The sequence below is a fragment of the Littorina saxatilis genome, linkage group LG9 (genome assembly GCF_037325665.1).
Source record: "Littorina saxatilis isolate snail1 linkage group LG9, US_GU_Lsax_2.0, whole genome shotgun sequence".
NCBI lineage: Eukaryota > Metazoa > Mollusca > Gastropoda > Littorinimorpha > Littorinidae > Littorina > Littorina saxatilis.
The window spans coordinates 54,822,427-54,842,418 of NC_090253.1; the positions used below are offsets into that span (position 1 = coordinate 54,822,427).

The following is a 19,992-nucleotide window of genomic DNA, read 5'->3' on the forward strand; positions in this document are numbered from 1 at the left end:
TCAATCGAGTTTGGGTAGGATTGTGCTAACAGTCATTCGAGACCACGAGGCAAGGAAAACAACATGGCAGCCCGAGACAGACCAGAACATCAGGCACCCCCAGAAATTGTAAACATCAGATTATCTTTTCTGTGCTATGCGTTTATTTTATTTGCTTTCGTTGTCGTCCTTCAATCTGACATTCATGAGAAATGTATATGCTGCTTGGTGGATGAGCGAGAGAGAGAGAGACTCTTTACAGGGCAGTTACAGGAGAGAGAGACTCAGAGAGAGAAATCAAATCAAATCAATATACGTTATTTGCGTGTTTGACCAAATTATGACATTTTACACAGATCGAGACAGTCATTGTTCTCCGAGACCGCGCTAGCGGTCGAGGTGAACAATGACTGTCGAGATCTGTGTAAAATGTCATATTTTGGTCAAACACGCAAATAACATTTATGTATCGATCGAATTCCTTTCAGGTACTTATGACTTTGTTGTTGTTTTGACGATTGAACGAGCACACACACACATGCATGCAATCCACATACATGTAGGCAATCAAACACATAAGCTTCATATTTTGGGCGTTTCAGGTTGACCGAATCTTCAAAGGAACTACAAAACACACGTCATGTACTCACTTTGTTGTTGTTTTGACATTGAACAGCAAACACACATGCAATCAAACACATGACGGGGTTTTTTTTTTTTTTAGTTCCTTTGAAGTTTCGGTCAACCTGAAAAGCCAAATTATAAAGTTTTGTCGGCCTCTGACGTCACATGACTCAAAGAAGGGAAATCCAATCTCCAATCGATACATATTTTATTTTACTAGGGTTGTGGCATTAGTAAAATAAATGATCTTCTTTTCAACCAGCCCTCGCCCAGAGAGGGACTACTCTAATCGTATATACATATACACACGTAAAAGTTAAAACATTTACAAACGATAAACATAAAAGTAAAAAATAACAAAAAAGACAGAAAAACTATTGACAAGACTAGTATATTATATACACGTTACCGGCTTTACACTAATTCTTACGTCATGATCAAAATTGGGAATTTACAGAACATGTTTAATAAATTTTAAAAATGTGAATGTGTATCAAATTGAGTTTTAATATGATGAAACACTGATATGAACAAAAATGATCAATATGAAAATAATCAGAACGAAGTCTTCCATCTCTCAGAGAGAGAGAGAGAGACTTACGATCTCACAAAATCAGCTTGGGCAAGGCCTTTTTATCTGAGAGAAAGAAGGATAGAGAGAGAGAGTGGTCCCACTAGTTTGGGGGTTGGAAAGCCGCTAATATCAGTAACAAAAGAGAAGTCAGATTCACAAATGGTCAAGAGTACAGAATAGTGTCCAGTCTCTGTGACATGAGCATGACAAATATAATTTTGTCATAAAACAATCTTTTTTACTTAGATTGGAGCATATAGTTATCTTGATACTTCCTACCAAAAGAAATTTCAAATGGGCTATTTACTGAGTAGTATTTGAAGAAAATGTATTTGGTTTGCATGTAACGGTAACACCGTGACCCTTTCAATCAACATCAACTTAAAACAAATCCAGTTTAATTCCAGGTCTTTATTTAACTTTAACAGCCTGCTACAAGTATACTTTCAATGATTAAATCATAACAACAGTGTTCTAGTCGATACAGTATTGAAAACTGCATGTAACTGTTGCATGTACGTAACTTTACACAAAGCAGAACATTTGACTCACAATGTTAAAAAAGTAACATATTTAAGTAAAATAAACAAACAAAAAGTCTTCAAATATGTTAAGCCTTATCTTTATATTTAATTGTAAGAAGAAAAAGTTCATTTTTCCAATTTCTGAATTATGTTATAATGCACCATGCATTTACAACATCAGGCGTTCCTAATTTCAAGGTAAAATGACTAAGTAAATGTACTGTATTAAAGGCTCCTACATTGTCAAGGTATGAAATACTTCAGTTAAAGTATTAATTAAGGTTAAAGTATCCCAACAATTGTTTTACTCGTTTTAATGTATAAAATAGAAAACCTAGCAATACATGCATGTAACATAACACTGTGACCTATCCTTTTTCTTACCCATTTTTCACCAGAAAAAGAAATCCATCCAGAATTAAATGTTCTACAAGTAAATACATAGATATAAACATATTTCACATCCAAAAATGTGAGTCCAAGTGATAAAGGGAAAGAATAAATAACAAGAAAAGATGTATGCAAGTAACTTTACACCAACTAGTGCTATTTGAAGGTGAAATAATTGTTATACAGCCTCTTAATCACTTAAATCGTACTAGTAATTGAAGAAAACATTCTCTTAATATTGAATGACCTATTGAGTGCTTAAGACAGTGAAATAATTGAATTTAAGTGGATTCAGAGCCAGTTTTAGGCAACAAACAAAATATCCCGAATAAGGGAAAGGCAAACATATCCATTCAACTTTTGTTATTACTTCAGCTACACCTTAGTAATCAAAAGAGAAATACTCAAACAAAACAGCAAATGTTAGACAAAACATTGGGCAACAACCAAAAATGTCCTACCAACCAAACTTTGCTACCAACCAGCCTTTCCTATCTTTCAGATTGTAACTAGACAACAGCACAACATGAACTCAAAAACAAACATGAAGCTGCTAACCACAGATGTGGCACTGACAGATGGAATAGAAGAGCCTCTGCATACATGAAAATCAATGACAGTTTTGAAATATTAACAAAACAGCGTTCCACCCACTCGTATTATTTTTTATTGTTTTTGTTTTTTTATTATGGAGGGAATGCATCTAGGCTGGTTGACCTCATGCTAAACAAATACATGACAACAGTACAGCTTCAGAAATCTTAGTGCATGGGAACAAAGGGCTACACATAGAAGTCTGTTTGCTTTCACGCTGTTTCTTCAGGAAATGTACTTCTGCACCATCACCAATGAGGGCTTGAATCTGCAACACAAAATAACAAGAAATTCCGAGGTGATATTCAAAGCGTACCAGTTCCACATAACTAATCTCATGAAAATCATCAATTTGATTGAATTAAACATAAATTACCATGCATGTTAATATATTCGTGTACATTTAAACAAAAACTAGTATCATCGGTACTGAAACAAAAAAAACAAATAAATCCCCAGTGCCTCAATTCTCACAATTTCTTCCTGAATGTATTGAAGTCCTTGTACTCTTACCCCTGGAAATGCAGGTCACAGTATTGTCAGCTGAGTCCACACCACTCTGTTCTGCAAACTTCACTGGATGTTGTCTCAGTTGATAGTGTCCAGGGAAGGAAGAAAATTTTAAAAAAATTAAATGCTGGACCGATGAAACAAACTTTTTTGTGTCCTGAAATAGCATTCCTAATGCTGTTGATCATGTGTGTGTTATGTTACATTGTGATTCAAACACATACTGTTAAAACTCATCCTAATACATAATTATTCACTCTTAGTCTGAAAACACTCACCTTCTTTGTGAATTTTTGTTTTTACCGAGTAAAGTTACATTCAAGCAATAGATTAAGTGGGTTTTTGTTTGTTTGTTGACCTGCATTAAACCATATCTTGGTTGTTAAGCAGCCTTAAAAAAAAAGCATCCACAGAAAAGAAAGAAAAGATAATAAACTATGTTGACGGCAATTTTTACTCATACATGTAACTTAACACCGAATAATCCCTTAGTCTATGATTATGTTTGTGTTATGTGACATTCAAACACATGTTTAAAAAAAAATGCTTGTACTAAATGATCCACTCTTTGAACATTATAGTGTGCAATTAGTGTGCACAAAAATGTGAAATTCTTCAAGATACGTTTGAAAGTAACTTTACACAAAACCTATGGTGTCATGTTACATGCAAACACCTTTAATCTATTTTGAAGCATTAAACAGTTTGAAAAGCAAAATTGTTGACTGTTTCCATCCAGTCACCTTTCAAAGTGGGATTGAACCAGTCAATGAAATCCTGAGTTCATCTTAGCAATGCCATTTGAAAATGTCAGTATGACTGCAGGTACATAACATGCATTTGTCGTGTTAAGTTACTTGCATGCACGTTTTTACTGCATGTAACATAATGCACAATTATAATTCAAATGTTACCATGAAGCAAACAATTCATTTGTATTAAAAAGCTCCTATTCAATAGTTTTTGCTATACCAAACTTGTGTGATGAAAAATACATGAGTGTAACTTAACACCACTCTTTATGGAGTAAAGTTACATACAAACACATATATCACTAAAACATCCCTTGTGCAGGCGAAAACACAAACTAAAGTTAAAGATCGCCATTCAAAACGCATCATCTTGAAAAATCAGACAGGTACTTGCAGATTCAGTTTCCATCAACAAGGTGATAGTTAGCATGTAACTTTACACGGGCATGTTGTCACTGTGATTGCGTTAGGTTACGTACGAACAGAACATTCAAACTTGGGTTTAAGATCGTACCAGGGCCATCCACATTCATCGAGAATGCAAATGTTCAGATTATTGCATATTTGTTTTCCTTTAAAATTTCCCCGATCTAAAATGAATGCAGCACTTGCTTGTACGTAACGTTAACGATATGTACTTTCGTGTTAAGTTACAATCACGCGTCAAGATGGTAAAAAAATGGTAAGTCGCAACGATTTTTTTTAATCCTTCGAGATCTCACAACACTACGTCCAAAATTGGTCTTCTCGCTAAAAAACATGTAAAAATCATTCTCCTAAAGCAAACATATTCACGCATGTAACATTAAAAACAGTAACACCAAAAGTAAGCATGGTCACTCACAAACATGTGCTCATAACAAATCAACAAACATTTTCCACAATTCCAAATGCGACTAAGATAACCCCTGCTAACACTGTTTTCACGTTCATGCCGTTGTTCATAAAAATGATAATGTATTTTGGTCACTTTACTTGCATTTCATGTCTTTCACTGACAAAACTGCATGAACGTAACCATAAACAGCAAAACTTACCTCATGCTTTTTCGCCACAATGATCCATCAATGCTTCGACCAAAACAGCATGTGACCAGCTCTTTTGTAAACAATATTCAAAATGGCCGCCGCTTACGCAAAATCTCGTTCACGTCCTAGTGAGGGATCGTTTTTTGTTGCATGCGCGTAACATAACATTTACGCGGTTTTCAATTATTTTTCCCTTGGACTGCTATGTAGAGTGGAATCAAGAACCCGCTTAAAGTCCTATGCCGAAATGAAGGCAGCGACAGAAGCTTTAAAATCATGCTGTTTCCAACCTACGCGAGACTTCCAACTCGTTGTTAAAATGAAGACGAACTCGGTACGAAAAACTAACGCGACGGTTACGCGCAAGCAGCCGTCCTTTGAACGCAATCATACACATCGCCGGTCATTCGTTCGTCCTGACAGTAAACCTGCATTGAACTGTTTTGTCTTTCATAACATGATATGATTGATTCAGTTTCAAATTGTCTCTGGTAAAGCGAACATGCAGCTTCAAAGTGTAGTGTGTGAATTGTGTCACGTTTCGCGTTTCGCCGACAACCGACTTTTTCGAACTAATCCACAGATATATAACTCAACAGACACAGATTTGAACACAAGAAGACATGCATATTGAAATCAACTTATTTTGAACAGATTAGAACAGGTTTGATTGAGGTGCATGTAGAATGGTTGCCTTTACAAGGCTAGTTTTGTGACCAACTCGTGATACAGGCACTCGACGCTCTGTTGTACTCTTGACCAAATACGTACGGCTGTCAACGTGTCATTGTCAAAGTTGGACTATGAAGCTGTTTTGTAATATAGTCCACAGAAACATGGTTCTGGAAGTTTGTAAAGACAGGAATTTAGAATCAAATGGTAGAGCTATATATATTACCTATACAATTACAAATTAAGAATGTTTAATTTATTCTTTTGTTCCAGTTTTACAATGAAACTGAAGCAAGAAAATACACATCTAAGTGAGTATGACTATGAGCATCTGAAATATGCAGGGGTGGGACTTTTCCGCGAATTCGCGGAAATACACAACTTACGAATTCCGCTGGAGTAATCTATTTTTCCGCGTCCCATTTTATTACAGTATCTATAACTTCTTGACTGAATGATATGGAGAGAAGTGAAGATGGAACAGAACACTGGAGGCTTGAGAGTTAAATTGTGCTTCTGAAAACTCCTGATAACTAATAGTCATTTTGAGTTTCAATGCATTGAATCATACTATTGCCAGTATTGGATTATGGATACATGGTTAATTACCTAATTAAATTACATATTCTTACTTCAAATCACATATAAGCATTGACGCAGTCAGAGATGCTAAGGTCTAACAAAAAAACGTCAAAAAGTTTAAAGGGAAGCAACCCCACCACAAAAAAGTGCTGAATGGATGCGTTGGTAAGGACGCCAGACCATGGGAGTAATCTCCCATTGGTATACATGTGTGACGTCACTACCGCTCCTGAACACGTGGTCAGAGTCATTCGACTTTTTCAGCTTCAGAGGAGAAGGTCGTGAAGAATTTTTGCTCTCGTGGCCGCTTTGCCTTGCTTGTTGCTCGGTGCCCACCGGCCACTACCCGTTCTCTCGTCAAGCAGGCTTATGAGTGGAGCCGTTCCATTAGGGGGGGGGGGCAGCCTGTCTTTCCCCTTGACTCCGCTTTGGGTCCATGAATCCAGGGCTTGGGCTTCTTCCTTGGCCGTTTTACGGTCTAGGAGATTGGATGTGGTGCTCTGCACTGCATACTGGCGTTCAGAGGATGTTTTCATAAATTTCTATTTGAGAGACATCGCTGGTGTCCGACAGAATGGTTCCCGGTCCCTTCCTGCCATGGTGGCAGCGGGCCAGATCCTTTCTAGGACTTAATAGTGAGTTAAATTTTTCTTTCCCACCGCCTTGTTCAAGCAATCTGCTTATATGTGATACGGAGTAAGAATATGTAATTTAATCGAAAATGTTAATAATAAATTTTTTATTGATTAATATATACTTACCCGATTCACATTGTGAATTCCCTCCCTCCAACCCCGCATTATAGTTTCTTGGTATTTTATAAAAGTCGTATGACTCTGACCATGTGTTCGGGAGCGGTAGTGACGTCACACATACCAATGGAAGATTACTCCCTTGGTCCTCCCATTACTCCCATGGTCTGGCGTCTTTACCAACGCATCCGTTCAGCACTTTTTGACTCACATGCGAAGCAAAAGTGAGTCTATGTACTCACCCGAGTCGTCCGTCCGGACGTCCGTCCGTCCGTGCGGAAAACTTAACGTTGGATATTTCTTGGACACTATTCAGTCTATCAGTACCAAATTTGGCAAGATGGTGTATGATGACAAGGCCCCAAAAAACATACATAGCATCTTGACCTTGCTTCAAGGTCAAGGTCGCAGGGGCCATAAATGTTGTCTAAAAAACAGCTATTTTTCACATTTTTCCCATTTTCTCTGAAGTTTTTGAGATTGAATACCTCACCTATAGATATATGATATATAATGCATCATGACGTCATGCCTCCCTGTAGTCTTTCTCTCTCGCGCGGTGTGTGTGTTCTTTTTGTGCACATGTGTTAGTGTTACTGTTACTGTTTGTGTGTGTGTGTGTGCGCGCGTGCATGAGTCTGTACTCGTGTGTGTGTGTGTGTGTGTGTGTGTGTGTGTGTGTGTGTGTGTGTGTGTGTGTAAGAAAGACTGAGATAGAGGGAGAAAGAATGTGTGTGTGTGTGTGTGCATGAGTTTGTGTGTGTAGGAGTGTGTATATGTGTTTGTTTGTAAAGGTGTGTGTGTCCGTCTGTCTATGTGCGTATTTGTTTGTTTGTTTGCTTAACGCCCAGCCGACCACGAAGGGCCATAATTATCAGGGCGGTGCTGCTTTGAGATATAACGTGCGCCACACACAAGGCAGAAGTCGCAGCACAGGCTTCATGTCTCACCCAGTCACATTATTCTGACACCAGACCAACCAGTCCTAGCATGCACTAACCCCATAATGCCAGACGCCAGGCGGAGCAGCCACTAGATTGCCAATTTTAAAGTCTTGGGTATGACCCGGCCTGGGTTCTAACCCACGACCTCCCGATCACGAGGCGGACGCCTTACCACTAGGCCGACCGTGTATGTGCGTATGAGTGTGTGTTTTGTGTGAATGAGATTTGTGTGAGTCAATGTGTGTGTGTGTGTCTGTGGGTGTGTGCGTGCGTACATGCGTGCGTACATGTGTGTGTGTGCGTGTTTGGGTGGGTGTGTGTCTGTTTGTATAACAGAGAAAGAGAGAGAGAGAGAGTGGGTGGGTGTGTGTTTGTGCGTGTGTGTAAGTGTATGTGTGTGTATGCGTGTTTGTTTGTAAAGGTGTGTATGTCCGTCTGTCTATATGTGCGTATGGGTGTGTGTTTTGAGTGAGTGCGTGTGAGTGAGTGTATGTGTGTACGTGTGTAACTTGGGGTGTGTGTGTGTGTTTGAGAGAGAAAGAGGAGAGGTTTGTTTTTCGCTGGGGTATGCAGTGCCTTGGCGTTGCACATCTACTTAATTATTAAAATTTTCGAGTATGCACCATTACAATGTTACCTTTGTTGTGTGAAAGTGGTTTTTTGTTTGTTTTGGTTTTACCTGATCCAAACGAGTTGAATTTTAGTCTCAGAATGCACCAGATTGCACAGATGTTATTGTACCATTTTTTTTAAAAACGGGGGAGCCGAACCCCCCTAGAAAAAAATGGATTTCCTCTTTTTCACCTCAAGAGAGTCCCACCCCTGAATATATTGTTATGTAAATATGCATGGAATAACTTCTTCCAAATGATATGATGTGTTGTACTTTGTATCTTGGCTGCATTATCGTTTAGAGGTTTTGGAATGGAGAGTCTACTGTAGTGAGACTATATAACTGTGACATCTCCAGTGATGAGAGGCCTTTAAATTACGGACACCTTCTCTCGACCATTTCTTCTTCTTCTTCTTCGTCGTTCACTAGACATTTTGTGATTTGCGTGATGCAGCGCTTTTTGGCACCCAGGGGGTCCCGCATCTCCGGCTTCGGCCATGGACGTTGATCAGGGGTCCCTCCCCTAGACCAATTGCCTTCCTGGGCTGTTGAGCTTGGTCTGCCCGTGGTTCTATTTCGGAGTTTTCCTTCTCCTAGACTGGTTACCTACCATGGTTGTCGAGTCCAGTCTACCCGTTTGGAGGTTGCTGAGATGACCGCTTGTGTCCTTGGGCTTCTGTGCCGTCACACCGGTACTGTCCAGCACATCCCCGTCTTCACCAGAGCCCCGTTAGCCAGCAACCAACCCGTCCGCCATGGGAGAACCCTACCGGTATACTTCTCACAATGAAAAACACCCCCACGTTTTAGGGACAGTGAAATTTCAGCGATTTTCTTCCGACGGCATAGCTTGGTTCTGTTTCACCACCATACCACGATGAGGAGGGGATGGTCTTTATGGTGGTCTCGACCATTTGAGTAATTACTCAGTTTACTATAATTATAACTATTGGTCATGAAAAGACTGCAGCAATGATAAAAGAATACTTTTTACTTGTTGAAAGGGTGTCCTATCATAAATTTATGTCCTTTCATATGATCATTGACATTTTGGTTGCTGGGTCATGGTATATTCTTTTTTTCCAGCTCTCGTATGATTGAAATTCAAGAGAAGCTGTCCCAAAGAGCTATAGAGTTGCTTGCGCTTCCAGAAGATACACCATGCTATATTCTGGACATTGGGTGAGAAAATGTTCTTGTAAATTTGTGGTTGTTAGCTGGTTTGATATTAGCTTGTATATAACTGGTTTGATGATAACTATTGCAACTAATATTGTGATAAGTTTGAGAAAAACGCTATTGTTCAAACAGTCAGAAATTTTGATTCAGCTGTTTGTATTTTGATTCTTAGTCTAGGCACACATTGCTTTGGCTTAGACAGTTGTCAATGGGCGGTTCTGGTGAGGTTATGCCCCCTCTTTCTTTCGGCTGGTAACTGGCGCTACCTCGCGGCAAGATCACACGAGAAAGGGAAAAAAACTTGCATTGGTCCCAAATAGCATATCGGTTTGGTAACAGTTCGTGTGTAAGTCGTGCATTTTATACGGTTGTCATTGGTCGGTTCTGGTGAGGTTATGCCCCTTCTTTCTTTCGCCTGGTAACTGGCGCCACCTCGCGGCAAGATCACAAGAGTTGTCTTGGCGTTATCACCCCAGAAGCGCTCATTGATGTGCAGTATGATTTGTTCAGATTCTAACATGAACTGATTTTCGTAAAAATTGCGAATGTCGGAATGAAGTCTGCTTCATTCATTGCATTCATTCCTGCCCCAGACATTGAATAGAATTAGCAAAGCGGTCCCACATAATAAGGGGGAAACTGCTGTTATTAAAACATCAGCGTAACTTTCTACCTTTCTGTTCCAGCTGTGGTTCTGGCCTGAGTGGAGAGTGTCTGACGGACAACGGCCATGTCTGGGTGGGACTGGACATCAGTCCTCACATGTTGGGTACGTCATTTCATACAGGGAACGTAGCTAAGACAGTGTTTTACATGATCAAACGTGTAGCAAAGACATGGACGCGTATGTGTAGATATTGCGTCACCCTTGACTCACTTTTTTTCTCCAAAGTTCTAAATGCATACGTTGTTTTGCTCCCACCAAGACTGCAGATCTTGGCAAACACGTGATGTAAAAACTAGATTTGATGACGTTACCCGTACATGTTCCTGTACACGTGCTGAAAAGTTTCCACATCTAGATCTGTCTAATGTAACTGAGTGCCTGAAACACAAGAATCACCTTTGGGAGCAAAGCCAGTCAAACAGGATTGAGATGTTAGATTCCCCCGAAATCGGCGAATGCTGCCTTGAATGGCAAAGTAAAAACCGTCATACTTGTAAAATTCCACTTATACAAAAACGTGAGTGAACATGGGAGTTTCAGCCCATGAACGAAAAAGAAGCGATTTTAAAGCCAAATTAATAGGACTGGGTGGCCGAGTGATAACGCACCTGCGCTCGGAAGCGAGAGGTTGCGTGTTCAGGCCTGGGTCAGGCCGCAATTTTCTCCCCCCTTTCCTAACCTAGGTGGTGGGTTCAAGTGCTAGTCTTTCGGATGAGACGAAAAACCGAGGTCCCTTCGTGTACACTACATTGGGGTGTGCACGTTAAAGATCCCACGATTGACAAAAGGGTCTTTCCTGGCAAAATTGTATAGGCATAGATAAAAAATGTCCATCAAATACCCGTGGGACTTGGAATAAAGTAAAAAAAATTCCATCTCACACGGCATTAAGTCTCAGGAAACATGAATACACGCATGCAGGAAAAAAATAAAAAATATGGGTAGCGCCGTATGTATGGCAGCTCGCTTTCCCCAGGGAGAAAGCAGCCCGAATTTCCATGAGGGTAACCTCACTGGACTGTAAATCTTATCCAATCCAATCCAATCCAATCCAATCCAATAGCCCTATGAAAACTGCTATGGATACCCAAAGGTTCCCAAGAGCATACAAGGAGACAGCAGCAACCAGACGCCATCACAAACAGAACTCTACAATTGACAGGTGTCTTAGTGTCTAGCTGTCGCCGGCAGACAACTTTACACAGTCTGCTGTGAAGAATGACGCAGAGATGCTTGACCAGTGGCCCTGGAAGTTCTCCTGAATCTGGAGGTCCTCCAGGGGTGTGCCAGACCGGTACTGCAGCACACATGCGTGCAGATTGACTCCCTTCCAAATCGTGGCTGCAACAGTCCCATTCAACTTTTGTCACAATTTTGATCAGATTAAATATGCATAGCATCAGGGTTCGTACAGGTCATGGAAAACCTGGAAAGTCATGGAATTTGATTTTTAATTTTCCAGGCCTGGAAAGTCATGGAATTTCAATTCAAGTCATGGAAAGTCATGGAATTTAACAAAAATAAGAAAGAAAAAAAATTAACCTTTAGCACGCCAGCGGCGATTTTCGATGTTCGGAAATGGCGACCTGTGGATCTAGTCATGGAAAATGTTATTGAGGCTCATGGAAAAGTCATGGAATTTTGTTTCTAAAAACCAGTGGCATATGTATCAGGCCCAAAAGCACCTAAATTGTGTGAAAGGACTCAGCCAAAATACATGTACATGTATAATATATATGCCGTTCGCCACGCAGTAGTCTCTCTGTCGCACTAACAGTAACAATAACAGCAAACTTGTTTGGTCAGCTAGAAAAAAAGTTTGTTCTCTTTCTGTTGTTTTCTTTTTCTTGGAAGGAGGGGGGTGGGATGGGGTGAAAGGGGGGGTGGGGATGTATGGAGTGGGAGGGTAGTGTCACCTTGTCAAGTAAAACAAAAACCTCAGAACCCAAACTTTAAATCGTTGTTCAAACTTGCTGTGTGCTTTAACTGTTGTAACATATCGGCTTGGAAGTTGGTGAAACCGCAAAGCACTCGTCACATAAACGTAACATTTTGTGTGTATGTTTCAGAGGTGGCCAGAGAACGAGAGGTTGAGGGAGACTTGGTTCACGGTGACATCGGGTATGGAATGCCCTTCAGACCCGGCTCCTTTGATGGAGCCATCAGGTGAGTGCAGTGGAATCTCCCCCCCCCCCCCCACCTTTTAAGACCTCCAATAATCTTAGAAAATCAGGTCTTATAAAGGAGGGGGCCTTAAAATGCTGGCAAGTGTGCAGAGGTGATGATCAGCACATGTTCTTCTTCTGCGTTCGTGGGCTGAAACTCCCACGTACACTCGTGTTTTTTGCACAAGTGGAATTTTACGTGTATGACCGTTTTTTACCCCGCCATTTAGGCACCCATACGCCGCTTTCGGGGGAAGCATGTTGGGTATTTTCGTGTTTCTATAACCCACCGAACTCTGACATGGATTACAGGATCTTTTTCGTGCGCACTTGGTCTTGTGCTTGCGTGTACACACGGGGGTGTTCGGACACCGAGGAGAGTCTGCACACAAAGTTGACTCTGAGAAATAAATCTCTCGCCGAACGTGGGGACGAACTCACGCTGACAGCGGCCAACTGGATACAAATCCAGCGCGCTACCGACTGAGCTACATCCCCGCCCTATCAGCACATGTGAAAAAGCAAGCCCTGGTGATGCTTACTTGTGGTGTGATGGTGGCTCTGATTTTCTCAGTTTTTTGGAGGCCTTAAAAGAGGTGTTTTTTTGGGTTTTTTAATTTGAGAAAAAAGTTTAAGGGTGGGCGGGGAAAAATAGGGTCGATTGGGTAACCCTAAACCAACATATATTTTTGTTGGGCCTAAGGCTTGAGTTTGTCTGTTGCAGTATTTCCGCCTTGCAGTGGTTATGCAATGCTGACAAAAAGTACCACAAACCTCACAAGCGCCTCTACACATTCTTCTCGACTCTTTATGCATGTCTGGTGAGTTGTGCGTTATTATCTTCAACGTTGTCTCTTGATAGGTACATACCACGGCTGTTCCCAGTGCTTCATTTTTGCCACTTTAGCTGCAGGCTATTTGTAGCACCCATCCTTTCCCCACAGCAGATAGAACAGAGCAGCCAGCAGATCTCTCAGTGCTATGCACCGATAAGGCCAATCTCCCAGTATAGCGCGGAAGCAGTTGGGTTTAACAGACAAGCGAGCTTAACAGTGTGGTGGCTGCAGCTGTTGGTCGCCAAGCTATTCCCTCTGCTGGGCTATTTTTAACTCACACTGTTTATTTGTTTGTTCATGGGCTGAAACTCCCACGGCTTTTACGTGTATGACCGTTTTTACCCCGCCATTTAGGCAGCCATACGTCGCTTTCGGAGGAAGCATGCTGGGTATTTTCGTGTTTCTATAACCCACCGAACTCTGACATGGATTACAGGATCTTTTTCGTGCGCACTTGGTCTTGTGCTTGCGTGTACACACGGGGGGGGTGTTCGGACACCGAGGAGAGTCTGCACACAAAGTTGACTGAGAAATAAATCTCTCGCCGAACGTGGGGACGAACTCACGCTGACGGCGGCCAACTGGATACAAATCCAGCGCGCTACCGACTGAGCTACATCCCCGCCCTAACTCACACTGAAACACAAACTAAAAAGAGCCGTGCTGGGTGTAAATAGTGCTAGGTGTAAATAGTGCTAGGTGTAAATAGTGCTAGGTGTAAATAGTGCTGGGTGTAAGTAGTGCTGGGTGTAAATAGTGCTGGGTGTAAATAGTGCTGGGTGTAAATAGTGCTGGGTGTAAATAGTGCTGGGTGTAAATAGTGCTGGGTGTAAATAGTGCTGGGTGTAAATAGTGCTGGGCGTAAATAGTGCTGGGTGTAAATAGTGCTGGGTGTAAATAGTGCTAGGTGTAAATAGTGCTAGGTGTAAATAGTGCTAGGTGTAAATAGTGCTGGGTGTAAATAGTGCTTGGTGTAAATAGTGCTGGGTGTAAATAGTGCTGGGCGTAAATAGTGCTGGGTGTAAATAGTGCTGGGTGTAAATAGTGCTAGGTGTAAATAGTGCTAGGTGTAAATAGTGCTAGGTGTAAATAGTGCTGGGTGTAAATAGTGCTTGGTGTAAATAGTGCTGGGTGTAAATAGTGCTGGGTGTAAATAGTGCTGGGTGTAAATAGTGCTGGGCGTAAATAGTGCTGGGTGTAAATAGTGCTGGGTGTAAATAGTGCTGGGTGTAAATAGTGCTAGGTGTAAATAGTGCTGGGTGTAAATAGTGCTGGGTGTAAATAGTGCTGGGTGTAAATAGTGCTGGGTGTAAATAGTGCTGGGCGTAAATAGTGCTGGGTGTAAATAGTGCTGGGTGTAAATAGTGCTGGGTGTAAATAGTGCTAGGTGTAAATAGTGCTGGGTGTAAATAGTGCTGGGTGTAAATAGTGCTGGGTGTAAATAGTGCTGGGTGTAAATAGTGCTGGGTGTAAATAGTGCTGGGTGTAAATAGTGCTGGGTGTAAATAGTGCTGGGTGTAAATAGTGCTGGGTGTAAATAGTACAGTGGAACCTCTCTGAACAGACCTGGACGGGGATATAGCTCAGTTGGTAGCGCGCTGGATTTGTATTCAGTTGGCGGCTGTCAGCGGGAGTTCGATTCCAGGTTCGGCGGAAATTTATTTCACCGAGTCAACTTTGTGTGCAGACTCTCTTCGGTGTCCGAACCTCCCCCCCGTGTACACTACATTGGGTGTGCACGTTAAAGATCCCACGATTGACAAAAGGGTCTTTCCTGGCAAAATTGCTTAGGCACAGTTAATAATTGTCTACCTATACCCGTGTGACTTGGAATAATAGGCCGTGAAAGGTAAATATGCGCCGAAATGGCTGCAATCTTCTGGCCGTATAAAATTTCATCTCACACGGCATCACTGCAGAGCGCCTAGAACTGTACCCACGGAATATGCGCGATATAAGACTCATTGATTGATTGATCAGGCCGCCTTGGAAGGGAGAGAATCTTAAAGATTGAGGTTAATTTACAGGTGTTTTGGAGGTCTGAAAAAGGAGGGGGGGGGGGGGGTCTTAAAGGGGTGGTTTCACTGTATGTTGGTTGCAGAAGGAAAATGTCCATATAGGTTGCCTCTTGAAATATATAAACTTCTGTTTCTCAAACTAGGTTGTTTTCTTTGTCCTGGGATGCAATTGCATTGAATGTTGTGTGTGTGGGTGTGTGTGTGTGTGTGCCTGTGACTGACGCTTGATGTTATGTAGGGATTATGGTGTTAATGTTAGTGGGTTTTTTTTAATTGATGTCGTTGAATTTATTTATGTCTTATAGCTGCGTATGTTGGGTGTACTTGGCTAGAGTGAATGGAGTGATAGCCGCGTGTCAAAACGAATCCCCAAACTTGGGCAATACATTTTCTATATTCTGTATTCTGTTATGGATATGAAATGATATAAACATGTAGTACTGTTCATGCTAAACAAAGCCTATTTTACTCACAGTTAAGACAGGGGTATAAAGAAATCAGAAATGTTCACATGATAATTTACCATGCTAGCTTGAAAGCTTACAGTGAATCAAAGCAAAAGGGCGCAGTTGGATGACATGCAGTGCTGAATGTGTACATTTGTCATCTTTTTGAACAGAGCAGAGGTGCCCGAGCAGTGTTCCAGTTTTACCCAGAAAACAGCGCACAGGTAATGATATTATGTTGTGTTTGAGAGGTTGTTTGTTTCTTTCTTTGTGTGTTTGTTTTTGATATCTTATTCCTCCAAAAGCACTGCTGGGTTAATCAGGGCTGTTATAAATTTCTTTATATTAGCTCTATAAATTTCCTTTCAATCAATCAATATCAATATGAGGCTTATATCGCGCGTATTCCGTGGGTACAGTTCTAAGCGCAGGGATTTATTTTATTTTTATGCAATTTTTATCGCGCACATATTCAAGGCGCAGGGATTTATTTATGCCGTGTGAGATGGAATTTTTTCAAGCTTTGGGGCAAGGGTGTCATTGTTCTGGGTCAGAACGGAGTATCATAAGCGAAGAGGTCTTTCGTTTACCTGATTTGAATTGTTAATGCATCAGCTGTGAATGTACAAACTCTGTACATGCCAGAAATGGTTCACCACTTGTATTTTTTTAACAAGAGAACTTAAAATGATACAAGGGGTGAGAAATTGTGAAACTGTAGATCCAGAAAAGATCATTACAGTATATTCTTTTGAAATTTCTGGTTCTCTAGCTTACTCTCCCGAAGAAAATCATGAAAGAAAAAGTGTCTGAAGGTGGGAAAAGTGTACGTTCATTGCTACTGCTAGATATGAAAGGTGAACGAGTTTGTCTTTTCTCTTGTTTTTTTTAACAGAGTTTGTTTTGTTGGCTACAGGTAGAGCTCATCACGTCACAGTCCATGCGAGCAGGGTTCACTGGAGGCTTGGTTGTGGACTTCCCCAACAGCGCAAAGGCTAAAAAGTTAGTGCTGCTGACAAGTTTGTGAGTTGAAAACAATAGAGAAAACACATGAGGAACCAGTGTTTCTGTATTTCGTTTTGTCAGTTGTTGATAGCTGACTTTAAATGTCTTCCTATCATGAAGAATGCTACCTACCTGTGTCTGATGTGTCTGAAGACACCTCTGCGTGGAGGGGTTTTGCAGCCAGCGCAGTGAAGATAAAGAGGGAAAACTTTCTCGGCTCGCGCGGCAGCAAGCAGGATGTCTCTGACTGTTACTGTCTGTTTGCATCTAGAGCCAGTGAGTCGTTGCAACAGGGGCTTGGAAGAAATACAAATAATCTTGAGTTGTCTCCATTGTCATGCAGGATGTTCCTGTGTCTGTTTGCTGGAGGAGGCCATCAGCAGTTGCCACAGGGGCTTGGAACAGAATCTGACTCGGACGTCAAGAACCAGGCAGGAAACTCCGCAAGGTAACTTTTTAATTCAAACAGAATTTTCGGAAAGTGTTGGCACTTGTCAACCATACTTGTCCTTGCATTCAAATGTACATTATTGTGTGGGGTATTTTAGCAAAAATGTTTGATTTTATCGTAAGCACATGGGGATAAAAAAAATCTTGATGTAAGAGAAAATGAAGGTTTGTACGTACAGCCTAATCATTGAAAGAGCTTTGAATTCTTAACTCTTACCAGTTCGCTCCCTTACCCATCGTAAGCAAGCTTACGATGCCCCCCCCTGTAGTTTTCCACTGACCAATTATCTAATTATCCACACACAAAAAATTGTTATTTTTCATTGGATGGGTCGGACAGTGGATAAACTCGTATGTTAGACACACTTTATGACAGAAACAAGCTGGGTTTTTGTTATAAGTTAGTTATAGGAATGCATTATTAGGCCAAAAAAAAAAGAAAGTCTGTTAACGGTAACATAGGCCAATAAAATAGGGTCGGTAGGTCGGGACTTGTTTTTTTTTGTTGTTTTTTTCCCCTCCCAAATGCCAAAAAACAGTCTAGGGTCGTGGAAAAAAATAGGGTTGGTCGGGATACCGTAAACAGACTATTTTTTTTGTGAGCCTTAGGCATGCGTATGTCATGAAACGTCCAACTTTGAAATTTGGGTGACAATAACTTTTTTGTTTATCAGCAAAACTCAATAAAACTTTGCTATGTTATGTAAAATGAATGCCCAAACAGACTAGTTAGCAGCATATCTAAAATAAACTGAACACAAAAAAAATGTCTTCTTTGTGTTTGTCACGTGTTCCAAAAAATGGGCGTACAAATTTCAACAAAAATCATGTTGTCACCCCCATAACATTTTTTACCTTTAAAGATAGCACAATTCTCTTTGCAAATATGAAAAGCTTATTCATTTTCCTTTCATTTGATATATAACTTTCTATATTTCATTTAGAATATGACCCCAGATAGCCACTCGGCAAGTAGGCTCCAACAGCACTGTAAAATATGCCCTAAAACCCCCGTAGCTCTAGTTTCTCGTGCTGGCAACACTAAATTTAACTTTGTGGCCTTTTACTATAACAAGATTTGGGTTTCCTGGAGACACATGTTCTGAGGGTACATTTACAGAGGTTGTGAATGGAAAATCAGCAAAAACAAGGTTTTGAAAGGGAGGGAGTCTTGAAAGGGGCGTCTTCAAAGGGAGGGAATCTTCAAAGGGAGGGAATCTTCAAAGGGGGGTTCCACTGTTATACTATTATTGTGTGTCCTGCTTCCTCCAGGCAACGGTGGAAGGACAAGAAGTCGGCCAAGTTCAGCAGAGACTGGATCCTGGAGAAGAAAGAGAAACGCAGGAAGCAAGGGAGGTAAGTAGTACACTCATGGGTGGGATTCTTCCGGTATATGCCGGAAATCTGGATTGATTATGGCCTTTATTTTTATTTTTCTGTTTTTTTCTTCTTTATTTGGTTCAGGATGCATGACATTTATCAGTCCCACCCATGTACACTGGAGTGATCAGGGCTGGGGTGCATGAACCAAAAGTGGGTGCCACCCAAACGGGAGAGAACAAACCGCGGGTTCTGATTGGTTGAAATCACAACACATCTCAGTTTCAACCAATCCAACACTGCAGGTGGCACCCGTTTGGGTGGTAACTTTCCCGTGCACCGCAGCCCTGTAGTGCTTCTTCTGTGCACTTATCAAGTTGATGTTCAAAGTAGCTGCTGTTTGTGAATGTTTTGTTTGCATCAGTGCGTGTGTGTGTGTGTGTGTGTGTGTGTGTGTGTGTGTGTGTAATAAAACAAATGAAATGGCGAGGGGGTTGGGAATTGTGAAGAGAACAGATTCCTGTACTGTGTGTGATACATGAAATGCGATATGAATGCTTTTTTTATATGTTATACTCTTACTTTCTGCCTATGTCTTAATCCCAAGCGCAAGACAAATTCTTCTATGTGGAAATTGAAGCCCATAAAATTTGAGTTGAGTTGAGTTGATCCCATTCAGAAGTGTCCAAGGAACAACTATTAGATTGTTGTTTCTGTATAAGAAACTTATTTTTGGGGGGAAAATTTACATATTAAGCACATGTGTTTAAATGCTGGTACACACACATGCACACACACAAACCTGCCCAAGGTGATTTATTTGGGAAAATGAAAATGAGAGTTTTCCAAAGTTGTTTAATTTGTTTTTGCAGGGATGTTCCAACGGACTCAAAATACACAGCCAGAAAGAGGAAAACGCTGGCATCAAGAAGATGATGTGTATTTTCTGTGTGGGGAGGATTGGTTTTGGTGTGTTGCTGTTGTAAATAAAAGTAATGAGGCTTGAACATTGTTTTGTATGTAGGTGTGTCTGTGACATGTGCTCTTGTCTGCGCCCTAACACACACACACACACACACACACACACACACAAACATACATAGATTTACACACACACACACACACAAACATCCATAGATTTAGACTCACACACACTCACAAACATACATAGATTTACACACTTGCAAACATACACAAATATGTGCAAACAGACATGCACATACACAGGCAAAAACACAGTCTTTCTCTATCAAAAACTAACACCACCACATACATCAATAAAAAGTTTAATTCAAACATTCTGTCCATAAAAAAAAAAAGGAAAAATGAAACTGAACTGGCTTCTGACGTCAACAAAAAAGATTGTTA

The 19,992-nt window shown here is 40.9% G+C and overlaps 1 protein-coding gene and 1 long non-coding RNA gene across 3 annotated transcripts; one reads left to right on the forward strand and one right to left on the reverse strand.

Annotated features, from left to right (window-relative positions):
- Positions 1-4: 4 nt before the first annotated feature.
- On the forward strand, positions 5-19,631 carry LOC138976470 (18S rRNA (guanine-N(7))-methyltransferase-like). 2 transcript variants are annotated; one of them, XM_070349318.1, is made up of 11 exons: positions 5-108; positions 5,921-5,958; positions 9,625-9,720; positions 10,404-10,486; positions 12,454-12,550; positions 13,274-13,370; positions 16,023-16,073; positions 16,766-16,851; positions 17,198-17,302; positions 18,577-18,660; positions 19,497-19,631. In XM_070349318.1, the coding sequence occupies exons 1-11, from the start codon at positions 64-66 to the stop codon at positions 19,558-19,560; spliced, it is 846 nt and encodes a 281-aa protein (XP_070205419.1). In that variant the 5' UTR covers positions 5-63; the 3' UTR covers positions 19,561-19,631. The 2 variants fall into 2 exon arrangements, with proteins under 2 accessions (XP_070205419.1, XP_070205421.1); XM_070349320.1 differs by lacking the exon at positions 16,023-16,073.
- On the reverse strand, positions 2,601-5,902 carry LOC138976471 (uncharacterized). The gene is made up of 2 exons (XR_011459024.1): positions 3,199-5,902; positions 2,601-2,953 (listed from the first exon to the last, which is right to left on the reverse strand). It is a non-coding gene; the product is annotated as an uncharacterized lncRNA (long non-coding RNA).
- Positions 19,632-19,992: the final 361 nt, after the last annotated feature.

Excerpts from the sequence above, each read along its gene's own strand:
- LOC138976470 (XM_070349318.1), top strand. The coding sequence starts at position 64 with ATGGCAGCCCGAGACAGACCAGAACATCAGGCACCCCCAGAAATT. Across the intron at positions 12,551-13,273 it reads TCCTTTGATGGAGCCATCAG|TATTTCCGCCTTGCAGTGGT; the intron begins GTGAGTGCAGTG and ends TGTCTGTTGCAG. Across the intron at positions 16,074-16,765 it reads ACCCAGAAAACAGCGCACAG|GTAGAGCTCATCACGTCACA; the intron begins GTAATGATATTA and ends TGTTGGCTACAG.